The following is a 20621-nucleotide window of genomic DNA, read 5'->3' as shown; positions in this document are numbered from 1 at the left end:
GGAAGTATAAACACCCACCTTCAAAAGACTCCAAATAGAAAGCTCTTTAAATAATTGCTTTTGAGCAAAGGTCCCAAAAACATGGAGCTCAACCTTAGGATCTGGGGTAGGGGCAAAAAGGTTTATTATTTGTAAGTAATAAGTAATTTCACAAGTCTTTGCTGTGCGTAAGAACATGGTATTCCTTCATTGTGTCAATAAGCATCAGGAGAGAGGGAGGCTGACAAAGCATGGAGCCTTTGAATAAAGCTGTACTACTAAAATGCCCATGCTTCAAACAGCAACAGGCTTTAATTGCATTCTTACTCGCATGCTTTGTTTTGAAAAATGAAATGCAATTCAAATGTAAGTGATATGTTTTGACTGAAGGCAGCAGCTTTTGAAACTGGCCTAATTAAAAGTCAACTTGTGTTGCATTTAGAGGAGAAATAAGGTTAAAAAAAAAAACACCTTTCAGAAAGAAAAGTGACTTGAAGTAATCTTGAGGATTTTCATTTACATAAATGCCTGTTAAGTCATAATCCTTCACCAAATGGTGTTACCTATGATCTCTGATATATGATGACAGCTTTTTACCTTTTAACTTTCAAACCACTTAAATGAATACATTCTTATTACAGTGCTTTATTAACATCTTAGTTATCGCATGTGCATAAACAGATTAGTAATTGTTATTTAAGAATCAATGTAACTCAGACCACCAATAGAAGACTTTAGACAAACATATTTTTCTTGGTATTTATTACCACAGAAACAACAATCTGAGCAGTAACATATCATAACAGGAATACTTTAACTTCTCTACATGTCAAACTGTCGTAACGATACACGATACACCCAAAATCTCCAGATAGATACATCACTTCAAAGCTACACTACACGGCACACAGTGTTTTAGACGTTTTCAATATTTAATCGGGGATTCACGAGCTTGTCAGAAACACATTCATTACTCAACAACAGCTTTTGTTTTGTTGTGCATTTACATTGTGCTTCAGTCTCAGCTGGAGTGTGAACAGCACACATTTCCTTACCTGTGCTTACATGTTCTTTTCTTTGTATTGTGAAAAAATACTGAGTATATGTACTGTATGCATACACAATGAACAAACACAGTGCAATAACCGCTGGCTGCATCGACTGCTTGAACAATTCAAATGTGCCGTGACATCAGCAAGCAAAAACCCTGGCAAAACATTCACTAACATCAATAAGAAAAATAAACAGTCACCAAGTAATACACACAAAACATATATTCAGCTTGTTGACGAGGAAAAACAGAATTTGACATGCTCTCTGGATTTTAAGTAGAAAGGAAACTTGAATAGATTTGATAAACTGCATGGTCAATTCATTTTAGCAATGCAAAAGCACTAACAAACACCCCACAGTAACATGTCCCTGATTGGGAGTTTGGTTTTAATATTTAAAGTGGCTGTTGAAAATAATTAGGCTTTTCTCTGCAATGAATTTGCATAAATACATTTTAATGTTCAAAGAAAGGTAAAGACCCCCAATATTATTATCTCATCATTACGAGAGATGGAGACCAAGAACACGTATTTTTCTGGCCAACTTTGAACTTTAAAAAAAACGAATAAAAAAACCAAAACCATTCAAAATGTATCAACATTAAAAGCCTAATCTGTTTGTTTAGCTTCTCTTAACCAACCCAATCATTTCCATACAGTCATAATGGAACCAAGCCTTCAATCTCCTGTTTCCACCCTTGAAATTAGGTGTTAACATTCACAGATAGATAACTTACAATATCATACAAATATCACAGCATTTTATCCCCTAGGTAAATGATGTTCTTTTACTCTACAGTGAATACACAGGTACAATCTGAAATTCACTCCACAGATACTGATGAGTCACAAAACCAGCTATAAAGGTGTGTTTAACCCTCAGGTTAAGGATGTATCATTATTCAAACTTTAACTAATTGATATTTTTGCTGCCAACACGTATGATGTTCTTATATGTTGAAAATGTGTATCTTTAAGCCATAGAGATTTGTCACATTACAACATTCTCCTCAACAAGGGACGGTGAGCATCGAGCCAAAGCTGAGCTGAAACAGCAATGAACAAAGACCCTCCACTTCAATAGATCCTCTCCACGAGCTCCCTGAAATTGGGCTCTTTCTTTCCTCTTTAAAAGTGTTCATCTTGAAAGGGTGCCATGCTTCGCCTCCATACCCCTTTCAGTTCTGACCTTTTATTTCATAATCGGGAGGGGTTTCAAAGCATCAAACAACACTGTGCCCGTGGTTGCCTGTTGTCGATAAAACTTCCATTTGTGCCTATGCTTGCAGAGCACCATGCTGAAAGCAACCTCAATGCCTCTCTGTGGGCACCTCACTGTAGCTACACCAGGCCGGTCTGCACGTGCACTTGTAGCGGGTAGGGGTGGTAGACGAGGGGGGGCTGGGCCTGGGTGATGAAGTAGCTGCTGTAAATGGGCTCGGCCATGTACGGAGCCGGCTGGTAGAAGCAGGTGACGTTGGCAGTGTTGGGAATGGCGTTCTGTTCGCCCAGCACCCTGAGAGCCAGGACTGTGATCATGTTGAGGGTCTGCCTCCTCTCGTGTCCCATCAAACACACCGTGCTCTGGTCTATGATGCGCCGCAGGGTCATCAGGTAGTCGTACTTGCTCGTCTCCTCGTTGCCAATAAAATGGCATTGCAGGTAGGCCTCGATCTTTCGCTGCTGCTCGCTCACGTCGGGAAAGTCAATGAAGAAGCGGGAGCACATGTATCGCTCCAAGGACTTGATCTCAGTCTCGCTGGCTGGACGGAAGTTCCTAACCAGCAGGTCGCTGTATTTCAGCAGGCCCCCTCCTCGGATCTCCTCTGGTTTGTGGGTGGCGATGAGGCGGAGGCGGAGGTGGTCCATCGCCTGGTCAAAGTCTCCATACATGCACTCCGCTTCGACAGTGATAGTAGGCTCCCCGGCTGCACCAACCCATGAACCCGCCCCGCACCGGTTCTGTACAGCTTCTGGGGTTTGATCATTGATCTGAGGCTGTCCATATGTGTGGCTTTGAGTCTCCAAATCAGGAGGCTTCCTCGAGTGTTTTGGCTTTACAGTTTGTTCCACAGTTTCATTGGAGCCAGTCCCATCCTGAAGTGTACTTACAGGACCGCATGTGGGAGCTGAAAGGGTTTGTAAAGCCTCTGACTTGGGGGTCAGAACATTTGAGCCATGAACTTGAGCGCTGTCCAGTAAAGAAGGCTTTCGCTGAAGAGGTTTGGGTATCTCTATGGGGGGAAACAGCGGAGTTGTAAGATCTGACAAATCAGTCAGTAAAGACCAATTCTCTGGCTTACTGATCAACTTCCTTGACATTTTCCTTTGTAATTTTGGTGAAGGGCAATAGTCGGGTACAATATTCTGTGATGTGCTGCAAGTTTTCTTAGCAGGAGGAGGAAAGGAAAATTCAAGATGTGAATCTTGTGGGGAGTCGACTTTGAACTGAGTAGTTTCCACGCAATGGACTTCCTGCAGAGCTGACTTTTCTGCTGTTGGAGGAGCTTGTGACGCAGACAGCTCTTCATAACTCTGCAGATTTAAACATGCATGTGTCATCAGCGGATCCCTGGCAACCGGTAATAACGTATCAGCGGCTAAAAGTAAAGGATAATCACTGTGAAACTGACCTTTCTCTTCTCCTTTTTCTTCACATATCTCAAACACAATTTCTTCTGCTGAATGAACGTCTTTGACCCCATCCACGTCTTCCTGCGGTAAGTTAGCGCTCGTGGAATCCAGCACCTCCTGCTGCTTTTCAACCACACGCTCAACCTTTGCACCTGGAAGCTCTTCCTCAAGCACTGGAATGGTCTCATCCTGAGATTGGTTTTCTCCATTGGAGTCTTTTTCAACATCAGGTTCAACTTCTCGAGGAACACTTGATTGCTCTTGCTTTTTCTTTTCATCTTCATTGTGTCTTTTAGACAAATTCCCAGCATTCAATGCCAACTTCCCGACTTGTTTCCTTTCTGTCTCCCAGTAAGACTCCAGCATGCGGTCTAATATTATCTGGAAGGAGTCCACGCTGAACTCGAACTGTCTTCTAAGGGAGCTGACGAAGCGGAGCCCTACGGTTTTAGATCTATTGTTCGAAAGCGAGATTAGGCTCCATCTGTCATGTTCGTTGAAAACTTTCACCATCTTTTGCACGTAGGCCTCCTTCATCGTCAGGCATGTGATCTTCCGTCTGTTAACGCCACAGGGGAGGAGGTCTCGTAGGGTGCCCAGCACCACCTCCTTTATCACCTGAAGGTCCCCCTCCCTGGGCAGCTCCACTCCAAAAATGATGTCTAAATCTCGGTAGCCAAGGCAGTTATCCCTCACCAGGACGTAGCTGGCCGTCGCGCCGTTGAGCCGTATGTCTCTCACCTGGATGTCTCTTTCTACCAGCCGATCCTTAACCACACGGATGATGTCTTTCGCTCTCACCTGCAGTGTGGGGAAGTTTCCTCGTCCATGGATGGGGATAACCTCAGTCAAGACTTTGTCCAGAGCTTGCATTTGCTCAAGGGTCAAGTTGTGGAACCTCTTCTCTGTTGGAAGCTCCATCATCCTCACCTGTGAAATAGAGGTCTGACATATGTATCACATTATAAGGAATGAGTGCCAATGAAAGATCGAGGCAGTACAACAGAGTAGACATCATATTATTTGAAATACTTTTTTTTCTTAGAATAACAAAATCTACTGGACTTTTGTCTTCTGTACAATATGCCCTTTTCAAAGGAAAATGTGCACATAAAATGTATTTGTTTGGACATGTTTGTCATCTTAACACCCTGTCTACATCCTTTTCCTTTATCATTTGTTTTCATTTATTTGTAAGCCTGAAAGTCTGGACTTCACTAATCTAACATTTGGTATTTTGTTTTCCCCTGCTCCTAAGAATTTAAATGCACAATTGCAGTCAAACTAATAAGTGAACTGCACTGAGGCCTTTTGTTTGACATGATTTTACCATACTTTTTCTCTGATAGCAGTTTGTGCAAAATGCAATGTGACATTGTTTATCAGCTAGGTATGAATTATAGTCAATGCTCCAATTTAGCAACAAAGGTAACAACATACTTAAAGCTGGGTTAAGCAGTATTTTATTGCATTATTTGGCAAAGATTAGATATTTTGAATTGCTTTTATATTTCAGATTATATATCATAATATTTCAAGTTGTCTGAGAGAAAATAGCGCATGGCTCCGGCTGCAGGATGAGATCTGTATTTTTTTATTCTGGAATGTTTTTTTTCATTATCCATAAAACTGGTACCACTTGAACTTCAATATTCTAAAAGGCTATAATGGAATTTTTGCATGATGACGACAAATAAATACTGCCTACCCCGCCTTTAATATGTGCTGTGAAGACTGGGTTATGCTACCACCAGATGGCAACAGCATTATAACAAATGGCAAAGTCATCTGAATGGCACAGGAATCGCTTGATCATGCTTTTAGTGATGCACTGAATCTTTTCAATTCCCCATGTTGTACTTCTCTGTGCACAAGGTCGTAACAAGCAGCAGGTTGCAAAAGTAAAATGAAAATAAACATGTTCTCTCACATTTATTTCCTATTCCTAATAGACTTTAAAATGGTTGTCATGATAACAGATATTTGCTTCAAGCTATTTAGTGCAGACAACACACTTGTAAGATGTGAATAGTTTAAATAACGACCCCATGCAGTGGGAGTTTTAGTTCTTTTCTGATATTGATAAAATACATTCAAGTTGTACTATGAACGTCATCAGCTGTTTGTCACGCGATTTGATGGTCACAGTAGATTAAGATTCAGTGTGACTCACCTGTGTGTTATTCACTAGCTTGCAGCTGCAGGAAAATCTGGTTGATGGATCTATAATCGGCAGACAGGCTGGACTTGTGTGTGTTTTTATTGTCTGTATAAACATGTTCATCTGAGGTAGGAGTCCTGCTGAATCTAAACTTGGTATACCAAACAAGCCATATACAGCTGTGCTTATACACTAGACATATTGATTCTAATAAAAAGTGATGTGCTGTTTTTAAAGTGACAACATTGTATTTGTTAAAGGGAAAAGGGTCTTTATAATTGTACGCTGACTCACTGATGAGGCAAATGTTTTAGTGTATTGCTAGTAGGCTATAAACGACCTTCACACTCTAACGCTTTTATGACAACATAGGGATCATTTAAGGATCCACAGGGTGTTTTGAAAGATAAAAGATCTCATCCTGTCTATATTGCGTTCAATAAAATGTTTTGTGCATTTTATTTAAAGGTGAAGGAAATTAAGCTTAGACATTTCTTCTTATTTTTTTTAAAATTGCATCAATTACATATTTGCCATTTATTGGGTTATTGCGTTATTGCTATACTATAGCAAATCCAATTCAGGTCAAATGTATATGACCTTTATTGTTTGGGTAAAGGTAGGTGAATCCGTGCTATTTTAGAAAGCTTGACAGAAAACTTGAAAATGCACTTTGAGGTCATCTGATCTATGTTGCTCTTATGACACCTAGGATTTTATTTTACTCACTTATATTGTGTTAAGATTATTAAATTACAAATGTGAATTATGCATTTCAAAAAGCTTGTTAGATGTCACTACTTGAATTGATACCAAGTATGTGCCAATTGTAATGTATTGTATATGATTACAAATGATAATTGACCATATACTCAACTTAAGTAAACTCTAATGTTATTTTTTTATAATTATAGTATTTTTCTTACATTATTTGAATTTGTGTACTTCTTATTTATTGTTTTTGATAATGATAATGATATACTATTAGATAAATGAAATTAATGTAGTTTAATACTAACAAAAAAATCTGTTTATCTCAGTGAAAAATAGCCGACCCTGTTGAATATAATTTGTACAGTTTTCAAGCTGTCCTGGTCATATCATGTGATGTACTTTAAACAGCACTGGATCATCTGCTGAGTGCAGAGTGTGTGACACTACAGCCTGTGTTAGTATCATGAGTGTAAAGTAAAGGTGTCAGACAGTAGCTCGGGGCACAAACAAGGCCCACTAGCAGCCTCTAGTGAATCTGGGGGGTTACATCAGCTCGGTCCTGCAGCAGCACTGCTGTTCCTATGCCACTTGGCTTCTTTTTAGATAAGAATATATGAGTCATACAGCTCTGAATGAAGCATCACTGCCTGGCTCTCCTGGGTTAGGCTATTTCCCTGTGCGCAATAAAGAAACGACACAAAATGCACCACTTGGCAAACAGGGAGGACATTCACTAAATATATAGAAGTCTGGAGGGTGGAATAAAGCATATTACATACTATATTATTTAGCTTATACATTGTTGTGATCTGGAGGTATAGGCCTTTACATTGGTGGACATTTTAACAATATTTTGCAAAGGCCACTTTTGTTTTTTGATGTTTAAACTCGAAATGTATCATTGACTATTTAGTTCAAAATGAGCCCCTCGTCGCTATTTAGTGGTGCATTAATATTTGTTGCAATATGGACACAGGTCACAAGTTGGCATTCAGCTTAAGCAACTGCACAGGGTAATATTTAACAAAATACACAGCTGCACAACACTTAGAAACTCACCTGTTTCGTTGCCAAATTAAAATAGAAAGTAAAGCCAGAGTAGCAATAGAAGGAAAACACGAAAAACACAGAGATATCCAACAGGTTTATCCGACCCTCTGAAAGGTTGCTGCTGAAGTTAACACGGACAGTTTCCTCTCAGCGCACCGCTGTTTCCATGGCAATCAGGCGTCACGAAATGTACGGTAAAGCACGACGCTCGGTCTCAAGTGACAGCCACTTAAGTTTCAAGCAAACGAGGTATCATAGGGCCGCCTAAAAGCATATTAACAGTTTGCTAAACTTTTATTGGTGCAGCAACAACGAGGTGTCAAGCTGAACTACCGGCGTGCCACCGCACTGCTGAGCTGTTGCGGGGTGAACATCACATCAGACGGGGGTGAGTCATCCTCTCTCCGTGATCCACACCATAAATCTAATCATCAATCAACCGCTTCACCACCCACTCCTCCGCCGGTACAAGGCAACAGCCAGGTACTTTTATCCGACTGTAAACAAAACCTACAATAAAACCTGAATTAAAACACGGAGAATATGTTATTTTAATGTTAAAATGTAAGGTGTTTTTATTTTTTCATTCACGTTTTGAGAGGAGGCGGGGGACAGCTCTCCCGTGACGTCGTATGGAATACCGTGACCACGTGACGCTGACGTCATTCATATTTTGGTAAGACATCAGGAAGTGCAAAAGAAGGCGAAGACCGATACCAGAAAGGCTGAAGTTTCAGTGCCTAGTTTTGCTTTGTTTAGCTTGTTTTTTTGGACACAGTCCGTAAGGTCTTATTGTTGGTTCGCTAAGAATCGAGTCAAGATGGCGAAATTGGAAAGTATCCTTTTAAAACACCGATGAGGAGGGGACGTAAGACTGTGGTGTAACGTCAAAATAGAGACCGAACATAACAACATGACGGTGAGATGTATGCGGGACAGACATCTGAAACATGGTTTGTCCTGTTAGATATTCGCCAAATACACAAAGGCTGCCATAGTGAATAACCTTACCATTTCCTAGTACGTTTCAGGCGTGGTAAGTAGGACACAACTGGATTGAAGGCCTCGGAAGCTCCATTGCTAACGGTTGGAAATACCCAACAACCGACAATTGGTGGTTCACAATTTAGGTCAGGGTATTTTAATACTCAAAATAATAAAACGGATAACTTTGTACGCGCCTATGTCTTATTGTTGTACCTGTTCTATCAGAAAGTATTGTTTTAACCGTCTCTTATTTAGCATTAAACATACATCAAATAAATAGCAAACTTAGTTACATAACCTGTACTTGACACTCTATACTTATTTAGTCAAGAGAATAATTTTGCTAAATGTTTTAATGTTAAATGTCAGACACAATTCTAAATACTTTTTTTATGTTGAGGAAATAGAGTAGAAACATATATAGATAGATGAATAGGCCAGACTTGTTTGTCCAGACCTCCCACTGTGAGGTCTAGTTAAGGTTGTTTGTTGTGTTTGTTTGGGTTGTGTTCTTCTTTAACCTCCGATCACAGAACAGCTCTTCAATTTGAAGTTTGCTGCTAAACAACTCCAAAGCAGTTCAAAGAAATGTGACAAAGAGGAAAAAACAGAGAAAGTTAAGGTTAAGAAAGTAAGTTGAACTTCATCAAGATAGTACATTATGAAAGCCTCCCAGCTGGTGTTGACTGCTGTAGATATAACTGAACCAACCTATTTGTGTGTCGTCTAGGCCATCCAGAAGGGAAATATGGAAGTGGCGAGGATCCACGCAGAAAACGCCATCAGACAGAAGAACCAGTCTCTGAACTTCCTGAGGATGAGCGCGCAGGTAGATGCGGTGGCAGCGAGGGTCCAAACTGCAGTCACAATGAACCAGGTATATTGAATACTTGGTCTCGAAATCTTGCTAAATGACCTAAAAGTCGGTTGAATTTTCCGACTTAAGAAAGCTTGTTTGTTGTCATTTTAGTGAAAATGTTTTTTTTTCTCAGGTCACAAATTCTATGGCTGGAGTGGTGAAAAGCATGGATTCTGCTCTGAGATCTATGAATCTGGAAAAGGTAAGGTATATTACAGATAAAATAATTGTATCCACGTTATCCACTTTAGCAAAAACAATTCAATTGTAATTATAGTTGGTAACAAATTCCTCTCGGTTAAAAAAAGGCTTAAACTCTTTCTGTCTACTTCAGATTTCAGCTCTCATGGACAAATTTGAGCGCCAGTTTGAAACTTTGGATGTTCAGACCGCCCATATGGAAGAAGCCATGAGTAGCACAACAACACTCACAACTCCACAGGTACATTTTAATGCCCTCCTCTTATATAATTTGTTCTTTGTGTGTAAAGACAAACTCATTCCCTGCTAATCTAATGTGTGTTTTCAGAATCAAGTGGAGGGGTTGATGCATCAACTGGCTGATGAAGCAGGGTAAGCTTTCATTCTGTGTCTCAACATTCTTTGTGAAATGATGTTAAATAACATAAATAGATATATGATATGCATTCTTAGAGTACTGGAAGCTTAAATAGTGAAACATTTTAGTCTGTTGTATTCTGTATTATATGAGCATTGTGTTAATAAGATTTGAATGTTGGTTTATTCATCATGTTTAGATTGGACCTGAACATGGAGCTCCCTCAGGGACAGACAGGATCCGTGGGTTCCAGCGTGGCCTCTGCAGAACAGGTAAACATGTGTTTTATAACATTTTATATCTGGAACAAATAAACTGAACTATACTTAAAAAAACAAAACTTAAGCCAGACTGTTTGAATTTTTAACCAACTTTAAGCCACATTTGATTGATACATTTTTGGGTCTTAACTGTTTTCAACCAAAAGCGAAAGAAAGATTTTAGTCATTGCACGTGTAGATCCTACGTTTTTTAGAGAAACAAGCGTAGCAAAATTAAGCAGTAGATCTGCTCGCAGCCACTTCGGGGCGTCAATTGTCCGCCAAACGGCATTGAAGGAACAGTGTTTTTTGATGGTAAGCTTCTTTTAGTCATTTTAATCATCGGGTCAGCTTGTTTTGGAGGGGAGGATACCTCATCAAATGTTGTTGCTCTCATTCAAAACCTCCTTAACGATGAACCATGAAGCGATACACACTGGGACAAAGTGAGTGCAATGACACTAGTGGTGATGAAGGCAACCATTTCCATTATGCCACGCTACTTCACGATGCCACCAAACTCCAGTGCCCAAATCTCTGCCAATGATACTTTCTATTTGTCCATAAATACTTTAAAAATGCAGTATTTGCAAAGACTTAAACAGAATGGGTTCTCCAAACAACGCTTTTCTTCCTCACTGATGTCTGTCTTTGCTCTCTCTTGTTCAAAGGACGAACTTTCTCAAAGGCTCGCCAAACTCCGCGATCAAATGTGAAGAGTGACTGCTCCAGAACACTACCTGAATATTTCTCCCAAAAACCTTTTTATTTACGTCATTCATATTCTCCTTCTTCATCTCTTGTGTCTCTGTCGAGGAGCTACTGTATCATTTTTCCTCACATAATGACTCTTGTTGACTGTGTTAATAATAACCTTTGGCCTCTGGAGACTCACAGAGGTGCTAGATTTGGAAAATGTATACATTTCTTAAATATATTATTTTCCAAAAAGTAAGATCTAATGTGGCTTTATTGTTTAACATGTATACTCAAGAACGACTTACATTTTTCAAATATGGAGCGTGACAGTCGTTACCCTGTATTTATTGGCCTATTTCATATACTTTTGGTGCATAAACTAAAGGTTTGGGGTTATACAATTTCAACTTTTTGTTAATAAGCGCATGATTGCGGAACCGTATAAGCATTTTTCTCTTCGTGTGAAAGACCTTCTTGCTTACTGGTGAACTGAATTCTTCTTTAGATTTGTTGAAATTTAATTCTGAGGATTATATTTTAGAAGATATTGGATGAAAAACCTGTGTTGGTAGACTTCAGTATTTTCACTGATCATTTGGTAAGCGGTTACAGTTTGGATATTATATACAGTTAGCAACAATAAAGTTTTATAATACTTTTATCTTTTTGCCGTTTGAGTACATTGATTTACCATTTCTATTCATTGCATTTACTTTACCAATATATCTATTGCGAAGGGTCAATATTGAAATTGAACTGCAAAACCATATGCTTTATATAATTGGCAAAAATTGTAGTGTGCTTTTATGATGAAGTATTAGCTCTACAACTATCGCGGGGTGAAATGCAAACAAATGGTGTAGTTTCAACATTACGTAGGTGCCAGTATTTGTAGACAAACGCATGCCTAATCTAACTAATGAATATTCTTAGTGTACATCCAATACTAAGCATTCAAAATATATATTCTGAGATATTCAGTGCAAAAAAAGACTGACAATGATGCATAATATTAATATGTAATATAATCATGTACAACAAGTCTCAGGTGTGAGAAAAGTGGCTCTCATGACTTATGCGTATATTTTTGGCCATCGCCCCTCAACCAAAAGGAGACAAGTGGTCCAAATGAGCTGCTCTCTGTGTTTGCCCTCTGTCTGCTGCCGCCGTGTCCCTCTTGGTAATCAAAGTTCTCCTCAAGGAGAAGTCCTTCAATCCATTTTAAAAAAATTCTGCTCCACTGCATGCAGATGAAGAAATGATCCTACACTGTGATTACAAATGAACTGTACAACTCAATTTCTCTGTAATCTTGAATCTATGTTCAGTAAGATACTGATATTATGTTATTTGCACGTGTTGTAACTATGGTATCGAGTGCATGAATACAAAAAATGAAATTAGTTAAGGAGAGGATAAACAAGATAAAATATATAAGAAATACAACAAGGAACATAGCTAGCTATATAGGCAGTATACACCTTTCACTTATACAGACATATTCATGATGAATGAATACACCCCAAATGTGTAATAAACTCATGTTGTCTAGCAATGAACTTGAAAACAACAAAATATTCATAAAATATAATATATTTAAGAAATGTATAAATTAATTGCAGACTTTTAAAGGGGTTTAAGTGTGTGTGTATGTTTATGTGTGTCAGATGTAGTGAGAACCGAGAACACTAGTGCGCATGTGCAGCAGGGCTGTATGCTTTAACCATGGACTGTTGATATACCAGTGTATTGCCCTCTAGTGGGCACTGCGAGGAACTGCAACACAACTCGTGTATAATTACAGAGTTAATATCGGTCTATTTATTAGTATCGCTGTTTTAACGGCGTTGGTGTGGTTCTACAAATAATGATTTAAAAAAAAAGATTTGTACAGGTTTATATTCGGGAAATCATCTAAACGTGTTATCTTCGATTGTTCACATGCTATTTAAATACAATACAGTATAAGCGATCATTTACAATAATATCAATGTGGTTGAGTGTGTGTGCCCCTCCTTTTTGGAGAAAAGAAAACAGATTTGGAAATGGACCAAAGACCTCTGGGCAGAAAGCGTGTCATCATGTGACTCTGGCGTAAACAGGAAGCAGGCAAGCAGCTGATCTGCCTTCACTGCCTTCTTCTACCAAGTAATGTATACAACTGTACTCCTGATCTCAAATACTAAGTCATCTGCAATAGATTGATTAAGTAAACGTTCTACCCTGTCGTGGTAAGTAGACTTTACACTGATGTTCTTAACTTAGCTAGCTAGCTGTTTAGCTCGGGTAACCAAACTCCCATTTAACTGGACTGTTTGTCGTGCTAGCTAACTTAGCATTAGCTTAAGTGTTTTTCCGGAACAGAGAAAATAGTTTTAAGTCTGTTAACTGTTTATACATAATTGTGTGTGTATTAAGCTCATGACTGGTGACACGTGTTCGTTATGTAAGCCTTTAAACGTGTCCTCTGTACTTTTATTGGTGTTCTGCTTCAGTAGAGCTGACAATAGGTGACAGCTAAGTGAAACATTTTTGTGTTTTCTGCAGCTACAGGAGATCTGCTGCAGTCTCTTAAGTCACCGGACTTAAACCCCAGAGAAATACTCTACTCTGCCTGGTGAGAGGGATGTCAAGCACAGCCATGAAGAAAAAGGTGAAGCAGGGGCTCATCGGTGACTTTGTTGTATCACAAATAGTGGTGGAATACTCAAGTACAATATTGAGTAGTACTTGTAGCCCTAAAAGCTGTAGCAATAGCTAACATAATGGAAAATGCACATATTACTATGTAATATGTGTAACCTTAGTAAACATTAAGTCAAAGTATATCATTTAGTTTAAATAATATACAGGTTTTTGGGTGTCCAAAATGTCATATACTGATAACATGTGAGTCACAAATGATCAGTTAAAATAATATGATGCACTGACATCTATATGTGCCTACAGGTTATTGCAACAATTATAAAATAATATAAAATCACACTGACTGGAGTAATTCTGCTGCATCATGAGTACTTTCACTTTTGATACTTCAAGTTGCACAGAATACTTATTTTGACAAAGGGTTTTTTACATTGTGATACTACAAGTGCTACATTTATTGAAGTGACATGTCTGGATATTCTACCTCTGGTCATACGCCTATAAGAGAAGATGGAAAAGGATTTAATTTCAGTGATCTGATCGAATCGGTTGCATTTGTGCTTTCAGGTGTTACTGATGGGGAAAAGTGGTTCCGGGAAGACGAGTATGAGATCCATCATATTTGCAAATTACATAGCTCGAGATACACGCCGCCTCGGAGCTACAAGTAAGTGTACTTTGAAGAAAGGCGATAGCTGAAATAAGTTAAATGTTTTTTTAATCTCATTTATTAAACTATTTTTTTCTCCCTCTGTGAATATAGTTGACGTGGAGCACTCCCATGTACGGTTTCTTGGCAATCTGGTTTTGAACCTTTGGGACTGTGGAGGGTAAAGCCCCTTTGTGAATTATTTGCCCTCTTTTAGACCAGTTTCAACTCTTTAAAGTGTTTTCCCTGATCCGAAACCCTTTGTGAATCCCAACAGACAGGACACATTCATGGAGAACTACTTCACCAGCCAGAGGGACAACATCTTCAGAAATGTAGAGGTGCTTATTTATGTTTTCGACGTGGAGAGCCGTGAGCTGGAGAAAGACATGCACTACTACCAGTCGTGTCTGGAAGCCATCCTGCAAAACTCCCCCGACGCTAAAGTGTTCTGCCTCGTCCACAAAATGGATCTGGTGCAGGAAGACCAGAGAGATCTGGTAAGCTTACTGATTTAGATGTGTTATAATACTGGTGTAAACATGTTTGTTGTCTCACACAGAAGCAAGTAAACATGACGGCAAGTGGTAAAACATTATTCAAGTAATCTTTACATGAAAATAAGGTGACCATAAACTATTTTATAATATTAATTTTTTTGACTCTATCCTTAATAACACAATCAAATCATTACTTTGACATTATCAGCCAGCCTCTTACAAAAAATGGAATATACATGTACTTTGTTAAATTGTATATCATTTTGCTAACATCTCAACATTTACGTCATAATATTATGTTTAGAATACGCAGAACCATTTAAGATAAAACATCAGCAGGCTACCCGTAATCTTGGTCATCTCTTTATCAGTAATATTACAATGTATTGCCCTATTCTACCTAAAAATAAATATAAATATTATCATGGTGTGATTATTTTGAAGATATTTACCAAACAAATGATTAAGTCTGTAAAATACAATTTGTAGGCTGGGAAAGGTAAAATCATATGATGTTGAACTTATCCATATTAAGATTTCAATACATTTCAGTTCAGACCTAATAGGCAATGTCTCTTTCTTTAAATGATTATAATCATGCTTTATAGGAATACTTAAATAAAATAAAAATGTTGTTAATTCACAAGAAATCTTATTGCTTCCATACCATTTATGATACTGACTATCTAACTGTTTACAGATCTTTAAGGAGCGTGAAGAAGACCTGAAGAGGCTGTCCAGACCTCTGGCCTGTACGTGCTTCAGGACATCAATCTGGGACGAAACCCTGTATAAGGTTCCGACACTTGACCAGTTGTATGTTCACATGTCATGTAGTAAAGTTGACACTGTAAGAAAACTATTTTGAAATGTCTCCGCAGGCCTGGTCCAGCATTGTATACCAGCTCATCCCCAACGTCCAGCAGCTGGAGACAAACCTGAGAAACTTTGCGCAGATCATAGAAGCTGATGAAGTGCTTCTGTTTGAGAGAGCCACCTTCCTGGTGAGAGCAACTGTTCCTCTGGCACGACCCGGCAGAACATATGGATGTAGTTATGAAACTTTATATTTTTATGTTTTTAATGCAGGTGATCTCCCACTACCAGTGCAAAGAGCAGCGCGATGCCCACCGGTTCGAGAAGATCAGTAACATTATCAAACAGTTCAAACTCAGCTGTAGGTAAGTTCACTCTGCGGGAACATCAACGTCACACCACACACTGCGTTCCTGTCAGAGGTGGGAAGTAGTGGAGTACAAATACTTCGTTACTGTACTTAAGTACATTTTTCAGGTATCAGTACCGCTACTTATTTTTCTGACGACTTTTTACTTTTACTTCTACCATGTTTAACACAAATACCTGTACTTTCTACTTCTTACATTTCTAAAACAGGCTCGTTACTTTAGTTTTAATCTGTGTTTGGTGGCCTGATCATTATTATTGAGAGTCATTGTGTGCCTATTGATTTTAACACGATCCGTGTATCCATCATTTCCTGGTCTTCTCTAAACAAGAGCGACCAATGAAAACGTTGTCATGTTGCCGTTGTTCAGCATCGAAACATTCATTAGCTAACAATGACAATATTGTTCTATTAATATAAAGGGAGGTCAGTTACTCTTTAAAACAGCTGGTAGTTATGGGTACTTTTTACTTAAGTACATTTCGAAGCCCATACTGCTTTACTTTTACTTGAGTAAGGTTTAGTCAGTACTTCTACTTTTACCAGAGTATTTTTAAACACAAGTATCTGTACTTCTATTTGAGTAAAGGATGTGTGTACTTTTGCCATCTCTGGTTCCTGTTAGAAAAATATCACTCGTCAATATCAGGATACATGTATTTATTATCCTTGCAAGAATGGAAGTATTCATCACATACAGAGCATATGGTACAAGTAGTTCCTGAACAGTGTCCTTCACATGCTTTATATACAAGAGAGGGTGTTACACAGTCACAAGATGGAGGAATACCGGTTCAAAGCAGTATACAATGTTTAGTTTAGATTAGCTAAGACCCACGTCAGAATTGATCATGCTTGTCATATGTCTATCTCCATAGAGGCTGAATCATCATGTTAATCGTTGTCACATAGCTATCATATGCCTAAATCTCTTTTTTGTTTTTCTAGTAAACTTGCAGCCTCTTTCCAAAGCATGGAAGTGAGGAACTCCAACTTTGCGGCCTTCATTGACGTCTTCACCTCCAACACATATGTCATGGTCATCATGTCCGACCCCTCCATTCGTAAGTAGTGACGATAAAGACCGAATGTGCTGTCGAGACACCCAATTAGCATGATATTAATCCATGTTTCCATTTTTTCCCCAGCATCTGCAGCCACTCTCATCAATATCCGTAATGCTAGGAAACATTTTGAGAAGTTGGAGCGGGTGGATGGACCCAAGCACAGCCTGCACATGCGGATGCGCTAACCGGTGCGTTTTGTCCCGGTGGATACTCTCAGCCAATCAGTCGTCAGAAAGACCGCAACGCGCCGTGTGCCGTCTTCTAGTTCCGACACACACGAGCAGCCCTGCACTGTTTCCTCTATATCTTCATATTCAATCACAGTTATTACTGGAGAAATCATATTTTCTTTTTTGGCCTAATTTCTACAGTGATAATAAGTATTCTGTTGGATATATTTGCCCTAACCCGACGCATTAAAGTAAAAGGAATTGTTTGTTTACTTTAAAAGAGGGGGGGAGGGGGGGGCTACCTTTGCTGGCACACTTTGTCTTATCCTGCAGTAGATTGATTCACTCCTTCAGGTGAATCCCAGTGATCGGGAGATGTTATCTCCAAATGCTCATGTTTAATTTTCAAATGCAGTTTGTAAGCTGTTACACTTTGAAAGTACAAACAATATAGTTATATACTGAAACAAATCCTAAGTGCTGTGTTTTTTGTCTGCTTTTACATTTTGATAAACATTTTCATCAATGGAATGCAATTCAACAATGGTACATGGGTGATGAGCAGATGTACACATGGTAGGGCTGCTCGATTATGGCAAAAATCATAATCTCGATTATTTGGGTCAATAATTGATATCATTTACTTTGAAAACATCCATTTATTGAAAAAAAAATTTGAACTATGTTTTTAACAGTGGATTACCCTGAACTTTAAGTATAATTCAACTGAAAAACCAATAAAAAAAATATTTAAAAAAAATTAATAAAAACAAAAACAAAAGATTAATCGTTTTATTTCGATTATGTTGTTTTCATAATCGTTGCAAGCCAAAATCGTAATTGCGATTAAAATACGATTAATTGAGCAGCCCTAACACATGGTACAGTTTACTTCACACAATCAGTTCATTTCACCACATTTAACAATGTGACAAACAGCTGAGTTAAGCTTTAATGGAGAATGAATTTTGATGTCCTTTGTTGGCTCGATTAGATCCTAATGCCCCGGAATACGGCTGTTCAGTTTCATTAAAGAAACTGTAGAATGTTCATAAGAACATGCTTATGAATTAGAAAAAGGCACTACTTGCTTCCTACTTGTCCGCCGTTGTAAAACAAATTTGCATTGATTTTGAGTCATAGGGTGACATAAGGAAGCTATTGGAGAAATCCAGGAGTTACATAAATAATATCGTAAAAATCATCATAACGAACAGAAGGTGGACTCAAATCTAATAAAAGAGATGCGTCCTACCTTCCCAGTGTAGTTATACAATTGTGGATTGATCTGGAGTCACTTGGTCACATTACATGGAAGCTATTACAGAAATGAGACTTTACAATAAATAAAGTTTTCATAACAATATTTATATAAAATTGAAAAACCACTAAAGTCAGGTAAAATATTCCAATGGAAATAATTTAATAATAATTATAATTATTGTATTATTATATTTATTAACACTTATATTATTTATTTTATAATTATAATAATCTTAAGTGTTCACCTCCCCGGTGCTGATGGAAAGTGGCACTTTAGCTGCCCCCTGGGAACCTTAATGCGGCCTTCTTATTGGCACCACCACCCCTTCAGTGGAGGGCCGACTGGGGACACCCGGGACTGGGCAGTGCCCCAGGTAGAAGGAACCGGGTCAAACGGCCCAAAACTGAAGAAAAAAGAAAATAAATAGATAAAGTAAGTAAGTAAAACTTTATTTATATAGCACCCTTCTCAACACGAATGTACAAAGTGCTTTACAGTACAGTACACAATTCACAGTACAAAATTCACCTTAAAAATCTCTATTGAGGGAGAGGTTTTTATTTTCTGGGGGAGTTTGTTCCATAGCCTTGGGGCCACCGCCTCAAATGCACGGTCCCCCTTAGTTTTTAGCCTGGTTCGGGGCACCCTTAGGAGGCCTTGCTCAGAGGACCTCAGGGCCCGGGTTGTGCTGTGAGGGTGGATCAGGTTATTGATGTATGCTGGCGCTTGGCCATGGACAGCTCTATATGTGTAAACCAATACCTTAAAGTGGGTTCTGAGATGGACAGGGAGCCAGTGCAGGGCAGAAAGAATCGGGGTGATGTGGCATGTTTTTTTGGACCGAGTGAGCAATCTGGCTGCAGCATTTTGGACCTGTTATAACCGGTTTATTGATGTTTTGTTGAGGCAGGAGAACAGAGCATTACAGTAATCAAGCCGGGATGAAATAAAGGCATGAATAGCCATCTCCATTTCTGCGTTTGATAGAACCCCCCTGAGCTTGGCAATGTTTCTGAGATGGAAAAAACAGGTACGGGTCAGAAGTTTGATGTGTTTGTCTAGTAGCATAGACTGATCGAAGGTTACACCAAGGTTTTTTATGTTTGCCCTTATGTTACCACTGAATGAACCCAGGTGGCTGAGGCGATGTTATCAGCCGCTAAGATCAAGACTTCCGTTTTTGATGCATTGAGCTGTAGGAAGTTGCTTGACATCCAATCCTCAATTGCAGACAGACATGTGATGAGGGCATTTTCCATTTTGACGGGTTTGAAAGAGAAATATATTTGGATATCATCTGCATAACAGTGATATGAGACACCCTTGAATTGGCTAATTAAGCGGCCCAATGGGAGCAAGTAGCCACTAGGGCAAAAAGAAGGGGGGCTAAAACAGAACCCTGGGGCAGGCCGCAGGATAGGGGAGTGCTATGTGATGAGAACGGCCCACTGCCACGGAGAAACTTCTCCCACTGAGGTACGAGGCAAACCACTGGAGGGCAGACCCTGAGATGCCTACCCACTCCCTGAGTCTATCTAGCATGATGGCGTGGTCCACTGTGTCAAACGCTGCACTCAGGTCCAACAACACCAGAATGGTGATATACACAGTGATAGATGTTAAGGACTAACGTTTATAATAAATACATTTGTATTGATTTTAAGATCTTTTCATACAATCATACGTATTGGGATCATTTGTATTAATGTGGACCGGAGGGAGAGGGTGACGAGCATAAGTTTCACTTTCCTTTTTTATTTCAATTCCAACTTTGGTCATGAAGAATATGTTTCTCTGTTGTCCCCGTTCATAAAGCATAACAACAGCATCAGAGCACGGTGATGACAGTACAGTTACAGTAGTCCCTCGTTCTTATTAAACATCCATGTTGTAGTCCGCTGAAAACTGTAGTTTCCATAGTTTCCCCACAGCAGCAGACGCACATTTATGACCTCCGTCCGCTGGCGCATCATAAACACGTCGGATAGTGAAAGTGCAGTCGGATTCTCTAAAGTACCGCAGTCTCTTCTCCTAAATCCTTTTGAATTCTCCTATCCACTATCCCTTAACCCCGTGACGTTTCACTCAGAGGTCAAGGAATAGACGATAGGGTTAGAACTTAGGAGCTGAGTTGTGGACTATTCGACCGCAACCACGGTCTCAGCCGTTAAATAATGACCATTTC

The 20621-nt window shown here is 39.1% G+C and overlaps 3 protein-coding genes across 3 annotated transcripts; 2 read left to right on the top strand and 1 right to left on the bottom strand.

The window, feature by feature from the left end:
- Positions 1-712: 712 nt before the first annotated feature.
- Positions 713-8050, bottom strand: LOC117470241. Its single transcript, XM_034114947.1, has 2 exons — positions 7600-8050; positions 713-4595 (listed from the first exon to the last, which is right to left on the bottom strand). Exon 2 carries the CDS (start codon positions 4587-4589, stop codon positions 2373-2375), a length of 2217 nt encoding a protein of 738 aa, XP_033970838.1. The 5' UTR covers positions 4590-4595; positions 7600-8050; the 3' UTR covers positions 713-2372.
- A 163-nt stretch (positions 8051-8213) lies between these two features.
- Positions 8214-11615, top strand: LOC117470258 (charged multivesicular body protein 1b). The gene is made up of 8 exons (XM_034114972.1): positions 8214-8426; positions 9111-9208; positions 9308-9454; positions 9570-9638; positions 9771-9878; positions 9966-10009; positions 10195-10267; positions 10927-11615. The coding sequence occupies exons 1-8, from the start codon at positions 8411-8413 to the stop codon at positions 10969-10971; spliced, it is 600 nt and encodes a 199-aa protein (XP_033970863.1). The 5' UTR covers positions 8214-8410; the 3' UTR covers positions 10972-11615.
- Positions 11616-13038: 1423 nt separating this feature from the next.
- On the top strand, positions 13039-17649 carry rraga (Ras-related GTP binding A). Its single transcript, XM_034114960.1, has 10 exons — positions 13039-13185; positions 13502-13607; positions 14168-14267; positions 14364-14430; positions 14527-14749; positions 15450-15545; positions 15631-15753; positions 15839-15930; positions 16884-16999; positions 17084-17649. Exons 2-10 carry the CDS (start codon positions 13581-13583, stop codon positions 17185-17187), a joined length of 948 nt encoding a protein of 315 aa, XP_033970851.1. The 5' UTR covers positions 13039-13185; positions 13502-13580; the 3' UTR covers positions 17188-17649.
- Positions 17650-20621: the final 2972 nt, after the last annotated feature.

The sequence above is a fragment of the Trematomus bernacchii genome, unplaced genomic scaffold (assembly GCF_902827165.1).
Source record: "Trematomus bernacchii unplaced genomic scaffold, fTreBer1.1, whole genome shotgun sequence".
Taxonomy (NCBI): Eukaryota; Metazoa; Chordata; class Actinopteri; order Perciformes; family Nototheniidae; genus Trematomus; species Trematomus bernacchii.
Note: the sequence above shows the minus strand (reverse complement) of the source record. Positions and strands in the feature narration are given on the sequence as shown.